The following is a 19,245-nucleotide window of genomic DNA, read 5'->3' as shown; positions in this document are numbered from 1 at the left end:
ACTTGACCCACCTTGACCCAGCTCCATTGTACAAGTCTCTTCATGAGTCTGATCCAAGATGTTTTATGGCCCCAGAGTGGCAACCAGAACCCTATATCCCGATGCCTGACCCACTTTCCCTCCACTAAGTCACCAAAGGTAAGAGGAGAGGAACGAAACTACTAGCAGTCTCCTGAAGCTCTTCTTCTAAAGAATATAGCCCCTAACACATTATTTGTAAAAGGATTCTCCATGGTCTAAGGGGAAAGATATTCCTTTTTGAAAAAAAAAACTAACAAAACAAAAAACCAAAACAGCACCGTGTCTGGATGCTGGTGGCTGACACTTGTAATCCTAGCTACTCAGAGGCTGGGCTTTAAACTGTGATCTGAAGATCACAGTTTAAAGCCCATTTTCAATTAGCCACCAAAACGTTGGAGATGCCAACCTCGAGCACAAAAGCTGAGGGACAATAACCCTGCCCTGAGTTCAAGCCCTAGTACCCCCTTGACACTGTGTGTGTGTGTGTGTCTGTGTTTTGGGAATGTGTATTCTATGATGGACTCTGAGCACACTGACACCTTCATGTTGAATTTTGGTAGGAATGGCAGTATAAGGATCAACTTCTGCCTAAAGCAAAATGCCATGCCTCATCTACAATTCTTTTTGATGCTGACAATGCTGACGTTAACATGAAATAAAAAATAAGCAATCTAACAGGCATGAATGGCTTTATTCATATATATATATATATATATATATATATCAGAATATTTATATGGGAACTTTTACAAAACTGAAAAAGGAAAACGCAACTAATTTAGTACTTTATGTCGTCTTTAAAATGTTGGGTTAGATGAGCTTTACTGATCCAGTTTTTGATGAAAAACAAATTAAAGGTTTCAAGCTAGCAGACAGCTGTTTTAAGATCGATGAGGATTTTTGAGGAATCGCTGAGTGGAAGCAATGGTTGTACTTTGTATGCATGTTTCAGTAATCTCCATCAATGTGTTCTGAAATTAGAAATGGAGCCTTCACATTCTTGAAAAGCTCATAAGCACTTTTATGTGAAATGGCCTTGCTTTAGGATTCTTTTAAGTAAGAAATCTTTACATGAGGGCACGGATCACTGGAATCAAATTGGAGAGAATGCCAGCCATTGCTACCTTGACCCATAAAAAGAAAACATGTAAAATTACTGACAGTGCCAAAAAGATATAAATGACAACCCCCTCCTAACCTGCATCTGCCTGTAATCCCTGCACGTATTCACCCACTTACTGAGCGTCCACTCTGAGCGCACTGCTGGGACGTAGCCCTGGAGAAGACAGGCAGTGGTGTGGCCATCCTGCAGCTCAAAAACTCTTCACACACAGCAATGGAAGGTGACAGTTACTGGCAGGGGCTGGCTCTCTCAACACGAGTAGCCAGGAAGCGTCATACTGGACAAGAAGGAAAGGTGAAGATCAGGAAAACACACTTCCAGTGCGGGATGGGCCAGAAGGACAGTCCTGTGTGGAAGCCACCCAGCAAACAAGGGTCAACGTTCTAGACCATATTAAAGTGCTCAGATTTTGGTATACTTCCAATGGGAGACCATTGGGGCAGTTATTCAGAAGTGGTGATCGGAACAAATAGTCAGCTTGGAAAATTCCCTTTGACGCCTCTGGGCAGCCACCTGAACTACTGAGGGTAAAAAGAAGAGCTCTGCTCTACATTGCCAGGAATCTTAAAGTGTCACCTAGCCAAGATCCAGACCCTGATTATCTTAGCACGTGAGCCCCTCTATCTCTCTCCTCTTTTATTTTCTCAGTGAATATCCTGTGCTATAATTCTTTTTCTCCTGAGGGAAGAAGAATGAGTGGAAAACTACATATGCACAGCGGATGTTGTTAGAAAGGTTTGTGTCTCCTTGCTGAGACAGAAAGATCAACTTAGTTGCCTTCTGTGTCTGGAGGCCATAATGTCCTAAGAAGCAATTGCCCTTTTCTCCCCTTGGATTTTGAAGATGGGAAAGGCATACCTGTAAATATAATCATCAGAAGGGTGACACTAAAAGTCTAGCCATAAGTTGACTATATCTGGTTCAAACTCTACTGATTTCCAAGTTAGAAGCCCTACAAGTTAAAGCATTTCACAATCTGTTTTTACTTATTAACTTCCACCTGTGTACACTTGCAGATCTGCTTTTTACAAGGTCTTGAAGGTGGCTAACCACACACTGGTAACCGACAAGTATGGCTCTTAATTGTACAAAAGCCAATCAGCTGTGAATGAGAGAAGTACCTTGACACTACTTCCCTGTCCAAGCATAGTGTACGGCTCGACCTAATTAATGTTCAGTACCTGGATACTGAAGGAAGTTAACTTTTATACAACTTCTACTCATGTACTCATGATTGAAAGAGCAGAACATGACCCTTGCAAAAAGTATAATCCACAGCAGCTTTGGGCAATTTTAGACATTTCTTTTGGGTAGCTGGAAAGGATTCTTGTGAATTTGGATGTTATAACAAAGTTCCAGTGACTGGGCTAAGGGTTGCCCAGATAGCTGCTGACACTGACTTTTTCTGGTATCCTTATAAGCAAAAAGAAGGCTAGGGCACTTACTTGAGGATTCTTTCAATATACAAGCACTAATGTTCATGAGGGCTCCACTCCCATGACCTAATAACTTTCCAAAGGCTCCTTTGCCCTTAGACCATCACACTGGGGATTCAGTTTCAACATACAAACTTTCAACATACCAGGGTTTGGGGAGTCAGGGGGAAGATACAGACATTCAGTCCCCAATAATCCATAAGGGGCAAGAGATCTTTCCAAGATCCTACCCCACAGCAGACACTTAGAAACTGCTTTTTGCTAAAAAGCACTGGCTCCTCACTTGGGCCCATAAGATGACTAAGAGCAGGATAAAAGCCTAAGCTCCATTTTTCATCTGTCTCGTTTGTCTGCAAAGTTTGGGTCAGACTCCTGATTAACAGTGCACATAGCATGTGAATCATTTGAGGGCTGCTTGTCTACAACCTAGTGATAGCTAACCGCTCTTCATCTCCCTTCAAGGCTGAAGGCTCAAAGAGTAATTGGAGCATTTTACTCTCAGCATTTACAATGTCCTGTTCCAGGACCCCCCATGAGAGATCTGAAAGTCTTCAATCTATGTCTTAAACCTGCATTCCAGGAATAGCAGAGCTTTGCAGATAAATCACCCCATGATGAGCTCACCTTCAAGCTGGAGCAATCACTTTCCCTAGGAACTGGAGTGCCAGCTCAAGGAATGAAGGACTTCCTCAAACTACCTCCAGAGCCTGAGGATGATCAACCAGACCACACCAGATCAAGCCTGTCTAATCATGCTGCCTCTTGGCCCCTGTCTCAATTCTTGGCTGTTTAGATCTAAATCTCACATCAGTACCCTGAAGATGGGCTCAAGTTGCTTTGTCTCCCCTCTTCCTGAAGCCACCAGATTAAATACGTCTCCTTTCTTTCTACCCTGTATCACCACTGGTCTCTTAATTGTCCTTTTTCTTGGGGTGAGAAGTGACATCTGGCACATTGGAACCCCTGGAGTGGGGCCTCTGGCCCAGGACTGAGGTAACATACATACTAGGATCCACACTGCAGATCCCTGACAGTCCTAGTGTTTTTCCTTTAAGTATGAAGGATAAAGGGGAAAACTGGAGCAAAGATAATTAATGGCTGAATACGGGCTGGCAGGCAGTTAGGTAGAAACAGACTAAAGTCAATTAACAGCAGGCTGGCTGAAATGGATAGGTCTGTGGCTAGGCCCAAGACATCTTCAACAAGGACACATGGCATCCTGTTTTAATTCCACAGAGAATACGGAATTTCTTTACTACTCCCCTGTTTCTCCAGTCACCTCAAACTTCGTCTTTAAGACACATAACAAGAGAGAGAGGGGGGGGAGAGAGAGGGGGAGAGAGAGAGAGAGAGAGAGAGTGTGTGTGTGTGTGTGTGTGTGTGTGTCTCATGCTGCTGAGGACTGAACCCAAGGACTCAAGTTTGCAAATGTTCTAGAGTGGCTCTAACCCGGTCTCTCTACCCCCCACCCAGTTCATTTTTGTTTCTGAAGTAGGTATGGTTCTCCATCTTCAATCTTCTTGCCTCAGTCTCCTTAGAAGTTAGGAATATGTGAATGCATAACCACACCTGGCTTTATTTTCCCTTTTTACTCCTAGCCATTAGAATGTGTTCTATCCATAATTTAATAGGTTTTTAAAAAAATAGGTACTATATGTATTATTGGAGCCTTCTTATATGCAAGGTTCTATGTTACATTTATGCAAATTTCAGGACATCTTCTCATGCAGGGGCTAGAATGTCCCCCATTTTACTGAAGAGGACAATGAAGGCAAGGGACTTTGCAACAGGATACTCAGGTTACCAAGCTAGTGCAGTGGAGCTGGAACCTGAACCTTTTAGTTCATGATCACTCATGCCTTCCGTCACTCTCTTGAACTCTCAGACAGGGAGCCATCAACAGCTATGGTCCTTAGCCCTATACCCCAGACGCTCTAATGAAGGCACACCACCCTGCCCGCCTCTTCCTACACGGTGCTCTCTGCTCCCCATCCTACAGGCAAAAACTTTGTGTTCTTTTAAAACTTAACTTTTTTAAAAGCGAAAAGTACTAGTCCAACCAAATTTTGATTTGAAAAAATAGACATATGCCTAAAATGATTATTTCTCTGAAGAAAGAAAATCTGCTCTATCTAAAAGTGATATGATTACTGAGCCTCCTTCGCACCTATAAGACAGATTGAGTTTTCCACGGTTCCTTTTGAAAGACAAAGGTTGGATTTCAGAGTCGAATCCTGATTTCTAAGGATAAAACTCAAGACTAAAAATTCCAGACATTGAACTGCTTAAAATAATCAATCAAAACATCTCTCTTGCGTCTCAGCTTTTAGTGATTATTTAAGTTGGCCCTCAGAGGACAAATACATCTGCTGAATTTACCCTACTGAATTCTGACACAAGGGAACACACGGAGGTTCAACTGCTACAAAATCCATCTAGTCAATGGAGCTAAAATGAAGTAACAGGCATGGAAAGTTATAAAAAATCTTAAACTACTGTCAAGTATTTTCCCAAACAAGTCATGACTTTTACCATCATTAATTAGTTCAATATTTCCATCCTAAAGCAGGGAAAAATCATGAATTTGGCAAAACCCAAGTCTATTTTCTAGGCCCTTAGCTCTCCCTTGTGTATAAAAAAGGAAATGCAGCTTGCTAGGAAATTTTGCCCCAGTAAAGTGAATGACCTGATTTTAAAAGCCAAATAGCCTTAAAGAAGTCAATTCTTGCTAGTCTTATCTCTTATGACAAAAGCAAAGGAAATATATTTAAGCTGACAAATAAAGACAGGAAAAACCTGCAGGAATTACATATGATAGGCTTTAGATAAAAGAAGCCAAAACAACCTTGCCAATAGAAAACAAAGTATCTCTGGAGAAAAGAACATCTCCAGGAATAATTAATGCTCTCAGATGAAACACAGCTCATCTCTGATTTCAGGCTGGGCCATGCTTCATCCAGGCCATACAGAAGAGATGTTCACCTACTACAACTATTTTAAGTAAGAGAGAAGTCCACAACCTACCTGTTCATACGTGGTAGGATATATTTCTCACAGTGTATTTCAACACAGTTTCAAATATTAGATATTTGAATATTATATCCTATATTATATATTTGAAATATTTGAAATATATCATATAGGTATAGATTTCTAGTTCTTTATGACTAGAATCTTTAGGGATTTGTCTGCCTTCTGTGTAAAGTGTAGCTGTTTGGCTGACCTGTGTTGGGACACCTTAACAAAAGGAATTTGCATCCTGGCATTATCTAGTTTCTTAAGATACTAAAGGAAATTCCAAGACTGGTTACGCCCTACTATATTTTCAGTCTTCAATTTCTTTATACTACATCAAGCTTTGGGAAGAGAAAACTTCCAAAAATCCCTTTAGTAGGTAGTACATCTGAGAACGATTCAGAAATTGAAATCATGAGAAACTCAAGCTTTCAACTGGTGGTCCACTCATCAGGGAGAATGAAGGCATTTTTGCCTTTCCTCAAGATCCCTTGTGTAACCTGATGGCTTATAACACTAGATGTATCTTTGTCAGGTTTGATCTCAGGGGTGGAGCTCACCATCTTCATTTACCAAACTCTTATTAGAGCCCAGTTGCATAGGTAGTTACAAAAGAAAGTGCAGCATATCAAAGGAAGCATCCTATAGAAGTCACATGAGACCCTCAGAAAGATGGTAAATACACCAGCAAATAAGAGGAACTTTTAACAATTATGGTTGCAAGACATGAGATCCACCGGGAGACAATGGCATATTCCAAAATTTGTTCTCTCCATCCGGTTGGCAATTATGTATTACACAGAGCACATAATCTAGGCTGCATTCCAATTACCTTTAAGTGCTGTGGGCAGAAATCACTCATTCCGCAGTTAAAGAAAGTCAGGGTTAGTACTATGTGTTTTAAGGAAGGGAAGGATTGTGAAGTTGGCAGAACCACTAAAGGGACAAGAAGAACAAGAACATGGGTTGTTCAGAAATTGCTTTCTAGTCCTTTTCTTTTCTTTTTTGTTTTGCTTTCTCTTTAGCTTTGAAGTCACTCCAGTTTTACAGAGTCCCTGCCTCAAGAATGAAGGCTACATTACAATGTTAGTAACATCTTAACTACCACCCACATGGATGAAATTAAATGAAAAAAAAAATGTCCTGGACCACCAGGTTCAGCCAAAGTCTTTGCCAGGTGCCGTGGATCATACTCATCCTCAGCTACTAGGGAGTTGGAAAAAGGAGCATCACAATCAGAGGCTGGCCCAAGCAAAAATATGGGCCCTATCTGAATAACTAACGTAAAAAGAGAATGAAATGTCTGCCAATTTGGTAGATGGAATGCCTGTTCTCATACAGAAAGACATAATGATAGTTTGTAAGGACATTACCGAGACAAACCAATTATACTGCATATACAAATATACAATACATAGTTACTTGTTACTAGTTAACATAGCACAAGTAGTACCCTCAGGCACAGCAGGGTAACGTCAAAGTTATAAAACAGCAATGGATAGAATATTTTAAAACCACATTTATAGTCTCTTGTACACTTTCTAGACAGGCTATGTCCTGTTCAGGAAAGAAAGCCAGCGCTTTGATAAGGACTTTATAAAAAAGATTGTGAGCCCACTATCCAACAGCAATCTTAATCCAGCTTTCCTGACAGAGACCTCGAGGTGAGGCAGGCCATTTTAAAAGGCAGGCTTCTATATTTGGTGGAGGGAGCTGCTGTCTCTTTAAAAGACTGATGACATGCCTTCATCATTTGTCTTTGTTTTTATTTCAGTGAAGGCTCTTTGGAGAAACTTACAGGGAAGCAGCCAAAAATCATCAGGTCATTCTGGTTCATTCTTTTTAGGTGACCTACAGAAAACGTTGCTCGTTATGGTACTGCATTCTCTGCAAGAGTTGTTTCGCAGCCATCTTTTTCTTTTAAACCTGTGACTATGGCCCCATTCTTTTCTTTCTTTCTTTCTTTTTAATTGGTCATGGGGCGCTGTCTCTCAGCGCTTCAGCTCAAGGCGAGCGCTCTACCACTTGAACTTCAGCACCCACTGTGGGGCTTTCTCTGTTTATGTGGTGCTGAGGAATTGAACCCAGGGCCTCATGCATGGGAGGCAAGCACTCTACCACCTTCCCAGCCCCAGACTAAGCACATTCTACAAGTAACAAATCTCCCTAAAAGAACATGTGTAAGATTTCCCAGTGAAAGACGGGCCCTGCTTTTTATAACTTCGGAAACATCCCAATACTCTCCTTACATACTGCAATGATAAAGCTCTCTGCTTGTCTATCATGTGGCTAACTTACCAACTTTGCACCTTTTGTACCTGGCTCAGTCTCAAAGCTGTCCCTCAAATCCAGAGTCCAGCAGGGCAGACAGTGAATCCTCACGAGGGCAGTGCAAAGCACCAGGAAGTTACTGTATGACAAGAAGGCAACGTATGGAACCATCTTCCACGGGGTAAGGGGTGGGGGTGGGGGGGGCGAGCAAAGAGGAAGAGAAATACCAGGTCAGGCCTGAAAAGCACTATTACCTGCTGTGCAATAAAGGATTTGTCTGGGCATCTCCTGGGATGTTTCTTAAAACGTTTCAAGACTTTGCCCTGTGTATTAGTTAGCTTTTGGTTGCTCTGACAAATACAAGCTAGAAACGATTTAAAGATCAAAAAAGATCTGTCTTCACTTTCAGTCCACAATCACTTGGTTCTGTGTTTCTGGGCCTGCAGTGAGTCAGAACATTCTGGAGGAGAGTACGACAGAGGAGGGGTACAACATAGTGAAGCTGCGCACACCAGTGCAGCCAAAAAGCAGAAAGTATGACAGGAAGGAACTGGAGACATGATACCCTTCAAAGGCACACTCTCAGAGATCTAATCATCCAATCAAGCTCCACCTTCTAGCACTTCCCAAAGTCATTAAAATAGGGACCCATCGATGGATATATCCATTGACTAGTGAATTTTAGCAGTGGTCAGACATATACAGAATGTACTTCGATCATATTCCCACACCCTCCCATCTGGGGACACTCTCCAAACCATAATACTCAATCTGATCTCCAGGGAGGGCAGAGAACCTGGAAACTGAGTTTGCCACGTGGCTAGAGATTTCACTGATTGTGCCTACATAATGAAGGCGCAATTAAAACTCTGAACAACGGAGCTCAGTGGGCAGCTATGTGGAGAACCCATTGATGTGCTAGGAGAATCATGCTCCTTGAGAGAGGCCAAGGAGTTCTGAGTTCCTCCTAGACCTCGCCTCTGCTTCTCCTCATTTGGCTGGTTCACATGATTTGTGTAAATGTAACTAGAGTCACAAGAGATATTTTCCTAGGCTCTGTGAGTCATTTTTAGCAAATTATGGAATGCAAAAGGTTTGTGAGAACCCTGTCAGTCTTGACTGAGCCCCTAGACCTCATGGGGTCTTTGCTGACTGAGTAGTTAGTGGCAAGCATTGCTGATGATGTATAAATAGAATATTGTCCCATTAGGATCCAAACCCAGGGTGCTGAGGAGGGTGGAGCTGGGAGGAAACATGGGAACGGAGCACCAGAAATGTTCACAGAGGCATTTACTAGAAAGCTAACAGCGTTTGAGCTTCAGATCTCTCAAAAACACCTTGCAAAGCTCTGAGAAAGTCCCTTGCCGTATGTTCAGATGGTCATCAACTCTAACAAAATAATATGAGGCATTCTGTATTGCTCATTTAAAGAAGTTCTTGGACCTGCCCAGCCATCAGATTTTAGTATTTTTAGGCTTGACAGGCCTGGTGGTAACTGAACACCTGTTGAGGACAGGCTAGTTGTACACTTTGCCTGAAGTAGCTGAGAGATTGTCTTAAACAGGGCACATGAGAACTGAGAGGCCAAAGAGGCCGGGCTTCTAAATGGTATGTCACAATACAGTACTCTTTTCATCGAAGTCTCCAGGAGCATGAGGTTGGGACAGATGCATATCCAGACCTCCCAAGACTACAGCAGACCACAGCCCTTCACTGTGTCCCAAAGGGAGGGAGAGAATTAAGGTGCTTGCCCCAATGTTATGCGAAAATACTAGCTTCCACCTTTGCCCAGGCTATTTGGGGAAGGAAGATGTGTCTAGAGATGCTAGGAAACAGCCCCTTGGGTATGAGAATGTTGACCACCTCAGAAAGATGATGTAAACCTGAGAATGGCTACCATCAAAAGCACTTAAGTTTCAGTGGAAACAGGGAGTTCCAAGCCATTTAAAGTATTTCTTTAAAAAAAAAAAAACTGTATTTGAAACTGTGATCTTCCTTATTACAACAGTATGAATATAGAAAAAAAAATACTGTAAGCATTCTTCAACTAATTAGATTCTCTCCGGGGCACTGTGGGAATTGTTAACGTACTTTGATTACAAAATAAAACCTGGTTCTGATAAAAAACTATATAGTAGCTTTCAAGAGAAGCAGCACTATCTTTTACATTTATCCTAAGTATGCTGAGGCGGGGACTGCTGGGTAGGTTGCTCATTAAAATCTTGCTTTCCTGAGCTCGCAGACAGAAACTATTTCTTCCTCTCCTCTGAGTGGCTACTCAGTGGCCAGTTCGCGCCAGTGGGATGACAGTGGAAGCCATGTGTAACCACTCAGGAGCAGCCCATTACAACTCCACACTCAGGGGGCTATGTTGTTCCATGTAGCTATGAGGATGGGGCTGACCGCACTGGCACAGGCTGGATTTCTGAACGGCTTTGTGGAAAATGAGTGCCCTCATTCATCAGGAACTCTCACCAAGGGTTTTTCTGTGAGTTGAGAACTAAGCTCTGGTTCTGTTTTTTGGGGCAAGTCCATGGTTAGGGCTGTGGAGGGAATATCTGTTGCACATTATCCTCATCTATTCTCTTACACCTCAGGATACCATATACCTCATGCTGGGGCTATTTCAACGTGGCGATCAGGGTGTATTTTACTTGTATATGGAAGTGCTGAATTCTAACAAGGCATAGATAGATTCCGCTTACTACCCAGGCAGGGAACCAGGCGTGCTGGCAATGACCATGTACGTGGGGAAGTTAGAGTAGGGCTGTGACAGAAGGACCAACAAAGTAATTGAGAGCACTGTGGGAAGTGTGATTAGTAATCATCTGCCAAGGCATCAAGGGGGAAGACACAACTGAACTGGACCTTAAGGGAGGAGAAAAGTTCACAAGAAGGAGCAGTGCAGAGAAGTTCATTCCATACTGATCATGAGCCCTCCAATATTTTATCTATGAGGCTGTGATGCCAAAGACAGAAAGCATATTGTTCTGTTCTCTCCGAGGGCTAGAATCAAGGCCAGTAAACAGCAGCTACAGGGAAAGAGGATCTTGTGCAAAGGGAGGAGGAGACCGACGATCTGAACTGACCTTGAACTGGAGGGGCCATGCAGACAAAAAAGGTAGTATGCTTCCTTTGAAGGCTGTCCAGCCTCTTGGCACGAGGCCTGCAGAGTGTGATTTAAGCACGAGATGGGGTGGTAGCAGCTCCTCTCAGCTGCCTTCCAACTCTGGGATGCTATGTGTCTTCCACGCCTCAGCCAAGCAGGCTTTGTACAACATTGCCAGGAAAAAGCAGAATTACTTCAGCCCTGTTAGAGCATTTCTTACAGGACTAGTCCTTGCCAATCTCCCTTTCAGGGCTGTGTTGGCTCAGTTTGCTCAATGTGTTCAATCATCAGCACTGAAGAACATCTCTTCACTTTCAGCCCCATGAGAAACTCCCTGGATTTCCTTTTATTAAAACAAAACTGAATAGGTTGCTATCAAACAGGATTGCTGCTGGGTGAACAGGAAGAAGGAAGGGCAGTAAGCATCACTGTGAGTGCCAAAGGGTGTTCTTATTAATCTTGTGTCCTGCCTACTTAACAACATGGTTGTGGACTCATATGGGCATAGGGTTTTCAAAAGATTCATTACAAGGAGATACGTTCAAACCAAAGCTCAACCGAGAATACTTTCCATCTTCTTGGAGAACTGGGCATGCTGCAAGGCACCGTAGGGTTAACTTATAAACCTTGATATCTACAGGGTACTTTCTTAAGACAAACTAGTTTTCCATTTATGGATGTATCTGCTGTGGAGAGAAAGGGAGTCTCCTAGACACACTAAAAAGAGAACTGCAATCCCAATGTTACTGCTAAGTTAGTGATTTCCACTTTCCTAACACTGCACTTTCATTTTTACAAACATTCATCTTGTGTCTAGAATATACTAGGCATTGTGCTAATCTTCACGGATACAAGCTGAGGAAAAGAGAGAGAAAAAATAAGGTGTCTTAAACTTCAAATACTTTCTAAGATTCATGTCACTTTTCTTAAACGTATTTCTCAATGATTATAGCTCAAGAGATAAGTTCAGTGACATTCTAGCCCAATAAACAGGGTTATTTCACTTATAAAGTCAGAAGACAATTTACATCCAAAAATTGATTTTTTAAAATGTTGGTCCTGATTATGGTCATTTCATTTTCTAAAATAATACACCAGGTACTTAATTTATTGCTTAAATTTAAAAAAAAAGAATAGCATTTTCCTGAGCTCAGAAATGAATATTAAACAAAAACTCTTCCCATTATAGAATAAATCCTTAATGATTATAGATACAGCCTTAATGCTAAGACAAAAGAACAAAGGAAATTCACAGTCCCACACGGTGAGGTCATGAAATCACTGGATAGGACAGGGAAACAATGACACACAAGTTACATTCTCGATGCAATTGTTCAACCATAAATATGAGCGATGCTTTGTTAGCCTGTCTTCAGAATGGCGCAGACTTCAATCTTTTCGAAATTCAGGTCACACTCCTCTTATCATACGACACCCTGAGTGAATCACATCTCAAGTGGCACTAAGCCCCATCTGCCTTTGATATCCAATCTCAGAATCCTCCCGTTGCCTTTTTACCCACCTACCTACTTATGGCTGGGCCCTAAAAATCTTCATCTTGAAAAGCTGGGGAACTGCATTCTCTTGGGAGAAAATGAAAAGAAAGGCTCCCAATCACAGCTCCTGTTTGGTTTGGTTTTTACCCAAAGGCGCTTACTATTTCCAGCTCTCATTTACTGGGCCTGGGTCGGGAATGAATGTATGCCCCAAGAGCTTTTCAAGGCACTAACTCTGCTCTGCCCAGCAGAGTCAACCCTTCCAAGAAAGCACCCCACTGGCCTCCCACACTCACACATGCACCTCACACGAGCATTCTGGCATTTCTGGGATCTCCAAGGAACAGCATGAGATTTCACTCCCCACTCAAAACGAGAAATCATTATTTTTCGAAAGAGAAAACCCCCAAATAACAACAACAACAACAAACCCTAAAACACAAACTGGAGAATAACATTCCCAACCATCAGTGACCCACAGTCCAGGCTCTAAGCTGTGTTTGCAATGGATGGATCAAATCCAAACAAAATTGAGCACACAGACGCATCAACACCCACTGATTCTGCTATTTCTTTCCAGCTGTGTGTCCTGACTCACAGCACAACCCCTCTGGACTTCAAATCACTTCACCAGACCCTAAATGAGCTATGCCTCTATGAATTAAACACAGCTAGAGCACCATGAACTATCTGTCCTCTCTGAACTCTCTCTGCAGGCCTTCCAGAAGTAAAAGCCCGATTAAAGACCAAGAAATGAGACGGAACAATTAAAAAGATCTCGAAGGCCCCTTTCTCCATTTTAATTCTTAGTTTGAGAGAGTGAGGCATGACCAGACAATTGGTCATAAAAACATCAGTGGGTCTCATAGCTCTAATAACTTTGGGCTTCCAATGGCCACCTCTGCTCTAGGAAAAAAAAAGGGGGGGGTGTTCTTCATTGAATCTTTTCCAAGTACCACCTGGAAATGTAAAAGGACTCCAGTGCACCACCAGCAGAATGACTCTTACCTTCAAGAGTCCTTTCCCTGGTACCAACAACTTGACCTACAGCAGAGGATCCCAGTTCCTCTTGATTTCTCCAAGCCACCGAAACCACTGCAACCATCCAGGGTTGATTTTTCCAAAGCCACACCTACCCTGAGCCACTGCTTCTCCGTGAGGGCATCGCTGTAGTCCACATCCCGGCGCTGGCGAGAGCCCCTGCCGAATATCTTCTCCTCCTCCTCTTCACACGTGAGCCTTTCTACCTCTGCGTCATCCTTGATAATCCAAGAGGGCAGCTCATCTTCCTCCATCAGGCGTGGCTTACGCTTGGGGTTGCGAGCATCTTCTCTCCGCCGGTCCATGTCCATGCGCTGGAGACAGGAGACAAGCGTCACCAGGGCGTAGAGTACGTGGCTACACAACTGAAATTTGCACACAGCTTTTTGTGTTTTTTTTTTTTTTTACAATGCAGAAGGGTCCTTTGGGGTCTCTCTGATCTACACAAAGGAAAATCCCTTCCCGTCCCCTGTACCAGCTTTTGCATTTAGAGATAGTCTTCAGGAATTCTTCTTCTTGGTCTATGTACATAAAGCTTTCTCATAAGTACTAGAAAAAAAATCCAAGGTGAGGATGCACTAAAAAACAAACAAACAAACAAAAAACAACAAGGGATCTGACTATATTCATCCTTGGGCTGGGAAGGTGGCTCAGTGGTAGAGTGCTTGCCCCATAAGCATGAAGCCCTGGGTTCGATTCCTCAGCACCACTTAAACAGAAAAAGCCGGAAGTGGGCTCTGTGGCTCAAATGGTAGAGCACTAGCCTTGAGCTGAAGAGCTGAGGGACAGCACCCAGGCCCAGAGTTCAGGCTCCATGACAGTAAAATAAAATAAAATAAAAATGAACTAATCCTTGCTTCCTTGGAAGAAATGAATTCTCTGGGCATATAAAACAGAAGATTCATTAAGAACCTTTCTCTTTATTCAAGAGGATTTGGGGGGAAGGACTGACTCACACTATTACTATAGGAGAGCTACTCACAGATGGACATAGAAAAGGGGGCAGATTTGGTTAATCAGTTATTATAAATGCACTGAATTTTCAATCTACCGCGGGCACTATGGGAAAAATGTTCCTCATTATATACCTTTAAAAATTTTAGCTCTTATAAGAATATTATACCACACAGACAGACCTCAGAGGTAATCGCTTATCAACTGGCCAAGTTATAAGAGAAATCTCATTACTACTACTACTACTACTACTACTACTATTAGTACATAATTGTAAACAGGGATTGTGATTCCCTAAGTCAGGTTATCAGTACAGCTTTTTGGTCAATGTCATCTCTTCTTTTGCTCTCCTCCATTATTCCCTCCTATCACTACCCTCAAGTTATGTAGTTCATTGTTTATATGATGTCATTAAATATAATGACTACATTTAGTCACCTTCCTCCCTCCATTTCTGTGCTCCCTAAGAGAAATCTCTTGATTGTCTTCAAAATGCCTGTGTCATTGAATGCCATTGAACTTCAAATTATATATCATTAGTGAGATATATCATTTCCCACTCAAATAGATCAATCATTATTTACCTTTTCCCTCTTCCTTCAGTTCAAATGTACTAAAACAGTGACTTGATATATATATTTTTCCTAAAAAAACTAAAACTGGTAAAATGCAAATGAAGTATCTACTTTTGAAACCCAATTATGACTTCTAGGTATTACTTAAAAATTAAAGCACAAAGTTCCTTAAACACATGCTTTGCCATTTTGGGAAACCACTATACTTCTAGGCTGGGGTAGGCTTGGGGTGTGGTAAAGTCCCATTGGTAGATAAATGTAGCTATCCTGATCTGTCATGTGCTATACTTAGCTTGCAATGCTCTGCTTAATCCTGCTATTTAATGCTTTGCTATCAGAAATAAAATTCTCCAAACTGTCATAATTAGAGGATGTCTTATTTACAGCTGGATCTGAAAGAGAGGTTGCACGAGGCTATTTTCTGACAGTTATTAGATAATTAATAAGAAAAAAGAACCTTCTTTTTGTTGTTAATGTTGTTAATGTAGGCTATATATAGGCCCAGAGCTGGTAGAGTAAATCTACTTGATTAAAATAAATTATTAACATTTTTTTTAATTTCAGGAAAGGTAGGTATAGTAAGCTTAAAGTGACTAGTGACTAGTTATTACATGAGATTCAAATACCAGTAAGAAAAAAGCCTAAGTCGGGGCTGGGAAGGTGGTTTAGTGGTAGATTGTTTGCCTTGCATGCATGAGGTCCTAGGTTCGATTCCTCAGCACCACATAAGCAGAAAAAGCCAGAAGTGGCTCAAGTGGTAGAACACTAGCCTTGAGCTGAAGAGCTGAGGGATGTGCCCAGGCCCAGAGTTCAGGCCCCACAACTGGCAAAAAAAAAAGAAAAGAAAAAAAGAGCCTTAAGTCATATTTAAAAAGGAGGATAACTTTTTCTTTAGTAACACTTAACGTTCTTTGAGATCCAAGTATTAAGTCTTACAATTATTTTTAAAAGTATTTCTCGCCTTTGTAGAGAACATAGCATCTAAAAGCCTAATATTTATATGGCAGAAAAATGTTTTAGGTAAGTATCTTGGGCTGTCAGAAAAACCCTTTTTCAGTTAAAAGCCACAGGTAAGGCAACATGGAAAAGTTACTTTTTGAAGCTAAATGTTTAAAAGAAACAACAGAAATATTTAAAAGAAACATTTCAAAGATACTACTCACTTTTATGGTGCCTACAGTATCCATGACATAACACTAGGTGTTAAAGTTGCATTCATTTTACACACAGACCTCAGTCTTTTATAAGAATGGATAAGGAGTTCACATAGTTGAACCTCAGAGGCTTTCCTGGCTCACATGCCAATCCTGTCTCTCACTAAACTTTTTAATCAGAGTCGCTGGCAAGGATTCTAACTTTATTTCCTGCCCCCTGGTGGAGGTGTTAATGAAGAGTGAATTGGCTAAAGGCAGAGCTAGTGGATTAGAAGGTTAAAATAAATAAATAAATAAAAATCCCCAAATAGAAGCCATCCTTAAAAAAAAAAAAAAAGAAAGCATGAAAATTTACAAAAATCAAAGTGCCTACAAAAAAAAAAAAATTGTGTTCACTAACAAGCCTCACAGGTTACAAGCCTGTTTCTTTGCTTGGTAATACATTCTCAAGTTAAAAGAGGCCAGTGCCTTGGGCAGATGTTCATTATTTTTTTTCTTTGCTCAGGCCAAAAGCAAGAAAGGGGGAGTATTCCTTTTCCCTGATTTTAAGGCTACTCTGAGTGTTTTCTTCCAATTTGTGCCATGTCAGGCAGTTTGTTCTCTCCAGTGTCTTCAGAGTATCTGAGCTCAGAGCAGTGCAGAATGATTGCCAATCGGTGACAGCCAGGGAAGCTTGGGGCCTCTTGCCTTGGAGTTTCCGAGTCATCTATATTTTAATAAGTTCCTCAGGGAGAGAACAAGTACTTCCAGTGTACACCTCTAATCTCCCTAAACATGATGCGAGCTATAAATGTGGTGACATCCACAGGTGACAACCTGTCTTGGCTGTTAATTCTTCTTGCGGGCCTTTCCAAAATGGTTTCACCTGGGTAGAGCGGCTCATTCGGGCCAAAGGTAGAAAAGGGCAGGGGAAGTCCATACCTACTGTTAGGAGCTTAGGAATTATTGCTATGGTTGCCTGCATTTTCTCGAGAATTAATCGCCATTTACCATGAATCGTTAAATGTGGACACAATCAATGTTCCCAAGACAAAAATCACATAAAACCCCACAAAAATAAGATAAGCATCCACACAGCTGGAGCTCGGTTCTCAAAGACTGTCTTAGGCTAAGAAGGCAGAGAGTACAAACCCTCTGGGTCCCATTTGGCCTGAGGTTATATTTTATTTGGCCAGCAGTGTTGTATAATAGTCAAGTCCTGAATTTAGTTGCCAACTTTCTGAACTTTGGAGACTGCATACAGAAATGTACATGTCCACCTTTCCTTGAAAAAAATCTGTCATTGCTGCCTCACATTTCTACCTTATAGTTCCGTCTCAGACACTGCATCTCCAGCCCATTGTCCTGTGCAAGTTCCTTTGCTCATACAGGTGCATCTATCTGAGATCTAAGGACTTTTCAGTTTGGGATGTCAGCGTTCTGCTGCATTCAAAAAACGCATACGAAGTCATGCTTTGACTTTGCATGCATTTGTTGAATTTCTGTATGCATTCACTCCTTCCACAAATCAGACTAAATGTCTGTGATGAAGATCAAAATGATTGAAGGTACTGTAGGGAGCCTCTTAACTTTCATATCCTGAGCCATTCTGACATCTTGACAAAGTCTGCAACTTGGGAAATATCACCAATCATGCAATAAATATCTATTCATTGACTAGTAAATGCCCAGGGCCGTTCTGGTCACTGAAGATATAGAGAACAACCAAAACCTTATGAAGACAGTAAACACCATTAAACAGCCTCCCTGGCCTCTCACATCAGCCAAGAGTCTTGATCCCCACAAACACCGGCTTGAAGCAGGCCTCCTAGGTAAATCAAATTCATCTTTCAGCAACATTACAGATGCTGTATATTATGGAACTTCAGGGTCGAAACCACAGATAGTAAATTCTCAAACGCCAAGGTTCTTTGCCACCTACTTTGAAATGCAGCAGGTTTTGCTTTCTGAATGGAGGCTCTATCTTCCTTTATACACATCTCAAAGGTTCCTATTTGCTTAAGCAGACTCTCTGCTACAATTATGGGGGTGGGGGGGTGGAGGGGAGAAGGGCACATCTGGGCCTATTTAGTTGTTGTTCACCTGGGCCTACAGAGAGCAGATTTGCTTTGATCCAGGAAGGAGCCAGCTAGAGCACAGTTGTAAACTCAAATGCTACAGGAGCCTGGCAGGTTTCCTGAATATCAAGGGCTGGGGATTAGAAGTAATCTAGGTATGGGGGTTCTATGGAAAGCTGTAAGCCACATGGCCTGTCCAGAGGGTGTAGCTGCTATTCAGCTCTGGCCAACTATTTCCCTACAAAGCTGTGAGTCTGATACTGCCCTATCTCCTTTTCCAAGAGCAGCCAGAAATCAGGATTCTTTTCATGTTGGCAACAATTGTGAAATTTTAAAAAAAATGCTGCGTGGGCCAAACAAAATATGTCTGCAAGCTAAATCTAGCCAGTTTGCAGACTCTGAACTGAAGGCAAGGCCCAGGCTCCACGAGGAATCTCTGCCAGCGTACAGCAGGCTGCGGGCCAGCGTACAGCAGGCTGCGGGCATCTTGGTGAACAGAGAAAGGGGCCGAGGAGGACAGCACTGGTTTCCATGACTGTCTGCAACATTACCATAAAAAGGTCAAATTCTTCCTCGCGTCTCGCAATCATTTGGTTCAGAGTCTCATCGTCTGGTACTTCATCTTCTTCCTGGGATTAAAAAACAACAATGATGGAACAGGCTTTAGGAGAAAGGCTAGACAGCTGGAAGGAACTACAGATACGTAAGGAGAATCTGTCCTCCAAACCACTGGGGTCAGTTGTCGTAAGCGGAAAAGCAAAAGAAGGGTGCATGAGTTTATACTTGCCATTTGTGTTTTGCAAGCTATTCACACCATCATCCACAGCAAAATCTGTCTAGGGAGGAAATGTGATGCACTCGAAGAAATACTGGTTCGCTTGGGTGTGTGTCTTGATTCGGTTACATTTAAAACAAATTACTCAATGTCTCTCCCTCAATGACCTCCTGTGTATTATGGGCGTGACATCTACTTCCCAGCAGGATATAGGAAAG

At 42.0% G+C, this 19,245-nt stretch overlaps 1 protein-coding gene across 4 annotated transcripts in view; it reads right to left on the bottom strand.

The window, feature by feature from the left end:
* Smarca2 (SWI/SNF related, matrix associated, actin dependent regulator of chromatin, subfamily a, member 2) overlaps nt 1–19,245 on the bottom strand; it is a 171,243-nt gene that overhangs the window by 46,844 nt on the left and 105,154 nt on the right. For all 4 annotated transcript variants that reach the window (XM_013018450.1, XM_013018453.1, XM_013018452.1 and 1 more), the window contains exons 26-27: nt 18,804–18,881; nt 13,608–13,826 (exon numbers count right to left, since the gene is read on the bottom strand). In XM_013018450.1, the coding sequence (XP_012873904.1) occupies nt 13,608–13,826; nt 18,804–18,881 (297 nt within the window). The remainder of the gene's footprint in view (nt 1–13,607; nt 13,827–18,803; nt 18,882–19,245) is intronic.

Source organism: Dipodomys ordii, unplaced genomic scaffold (genome assembly GCF_000151885.1).
Source record: "Dipodomys ordii isolate 6190 unplaced genomic scaffold, Dord_2.0 Scaffold40, whole genome shotgun sequence".
NCBI lineage: Eukaryota > Metazoa > Chordata > Mammalia > Rodentia > Heteromyidae > Dipodomys > Dipodomys ordii.
The sequence above is the reverse complement of the archived record's forward strand: the minus strand, read 5'-3'. Positions and strand labels throughout refer to the sequence as shown.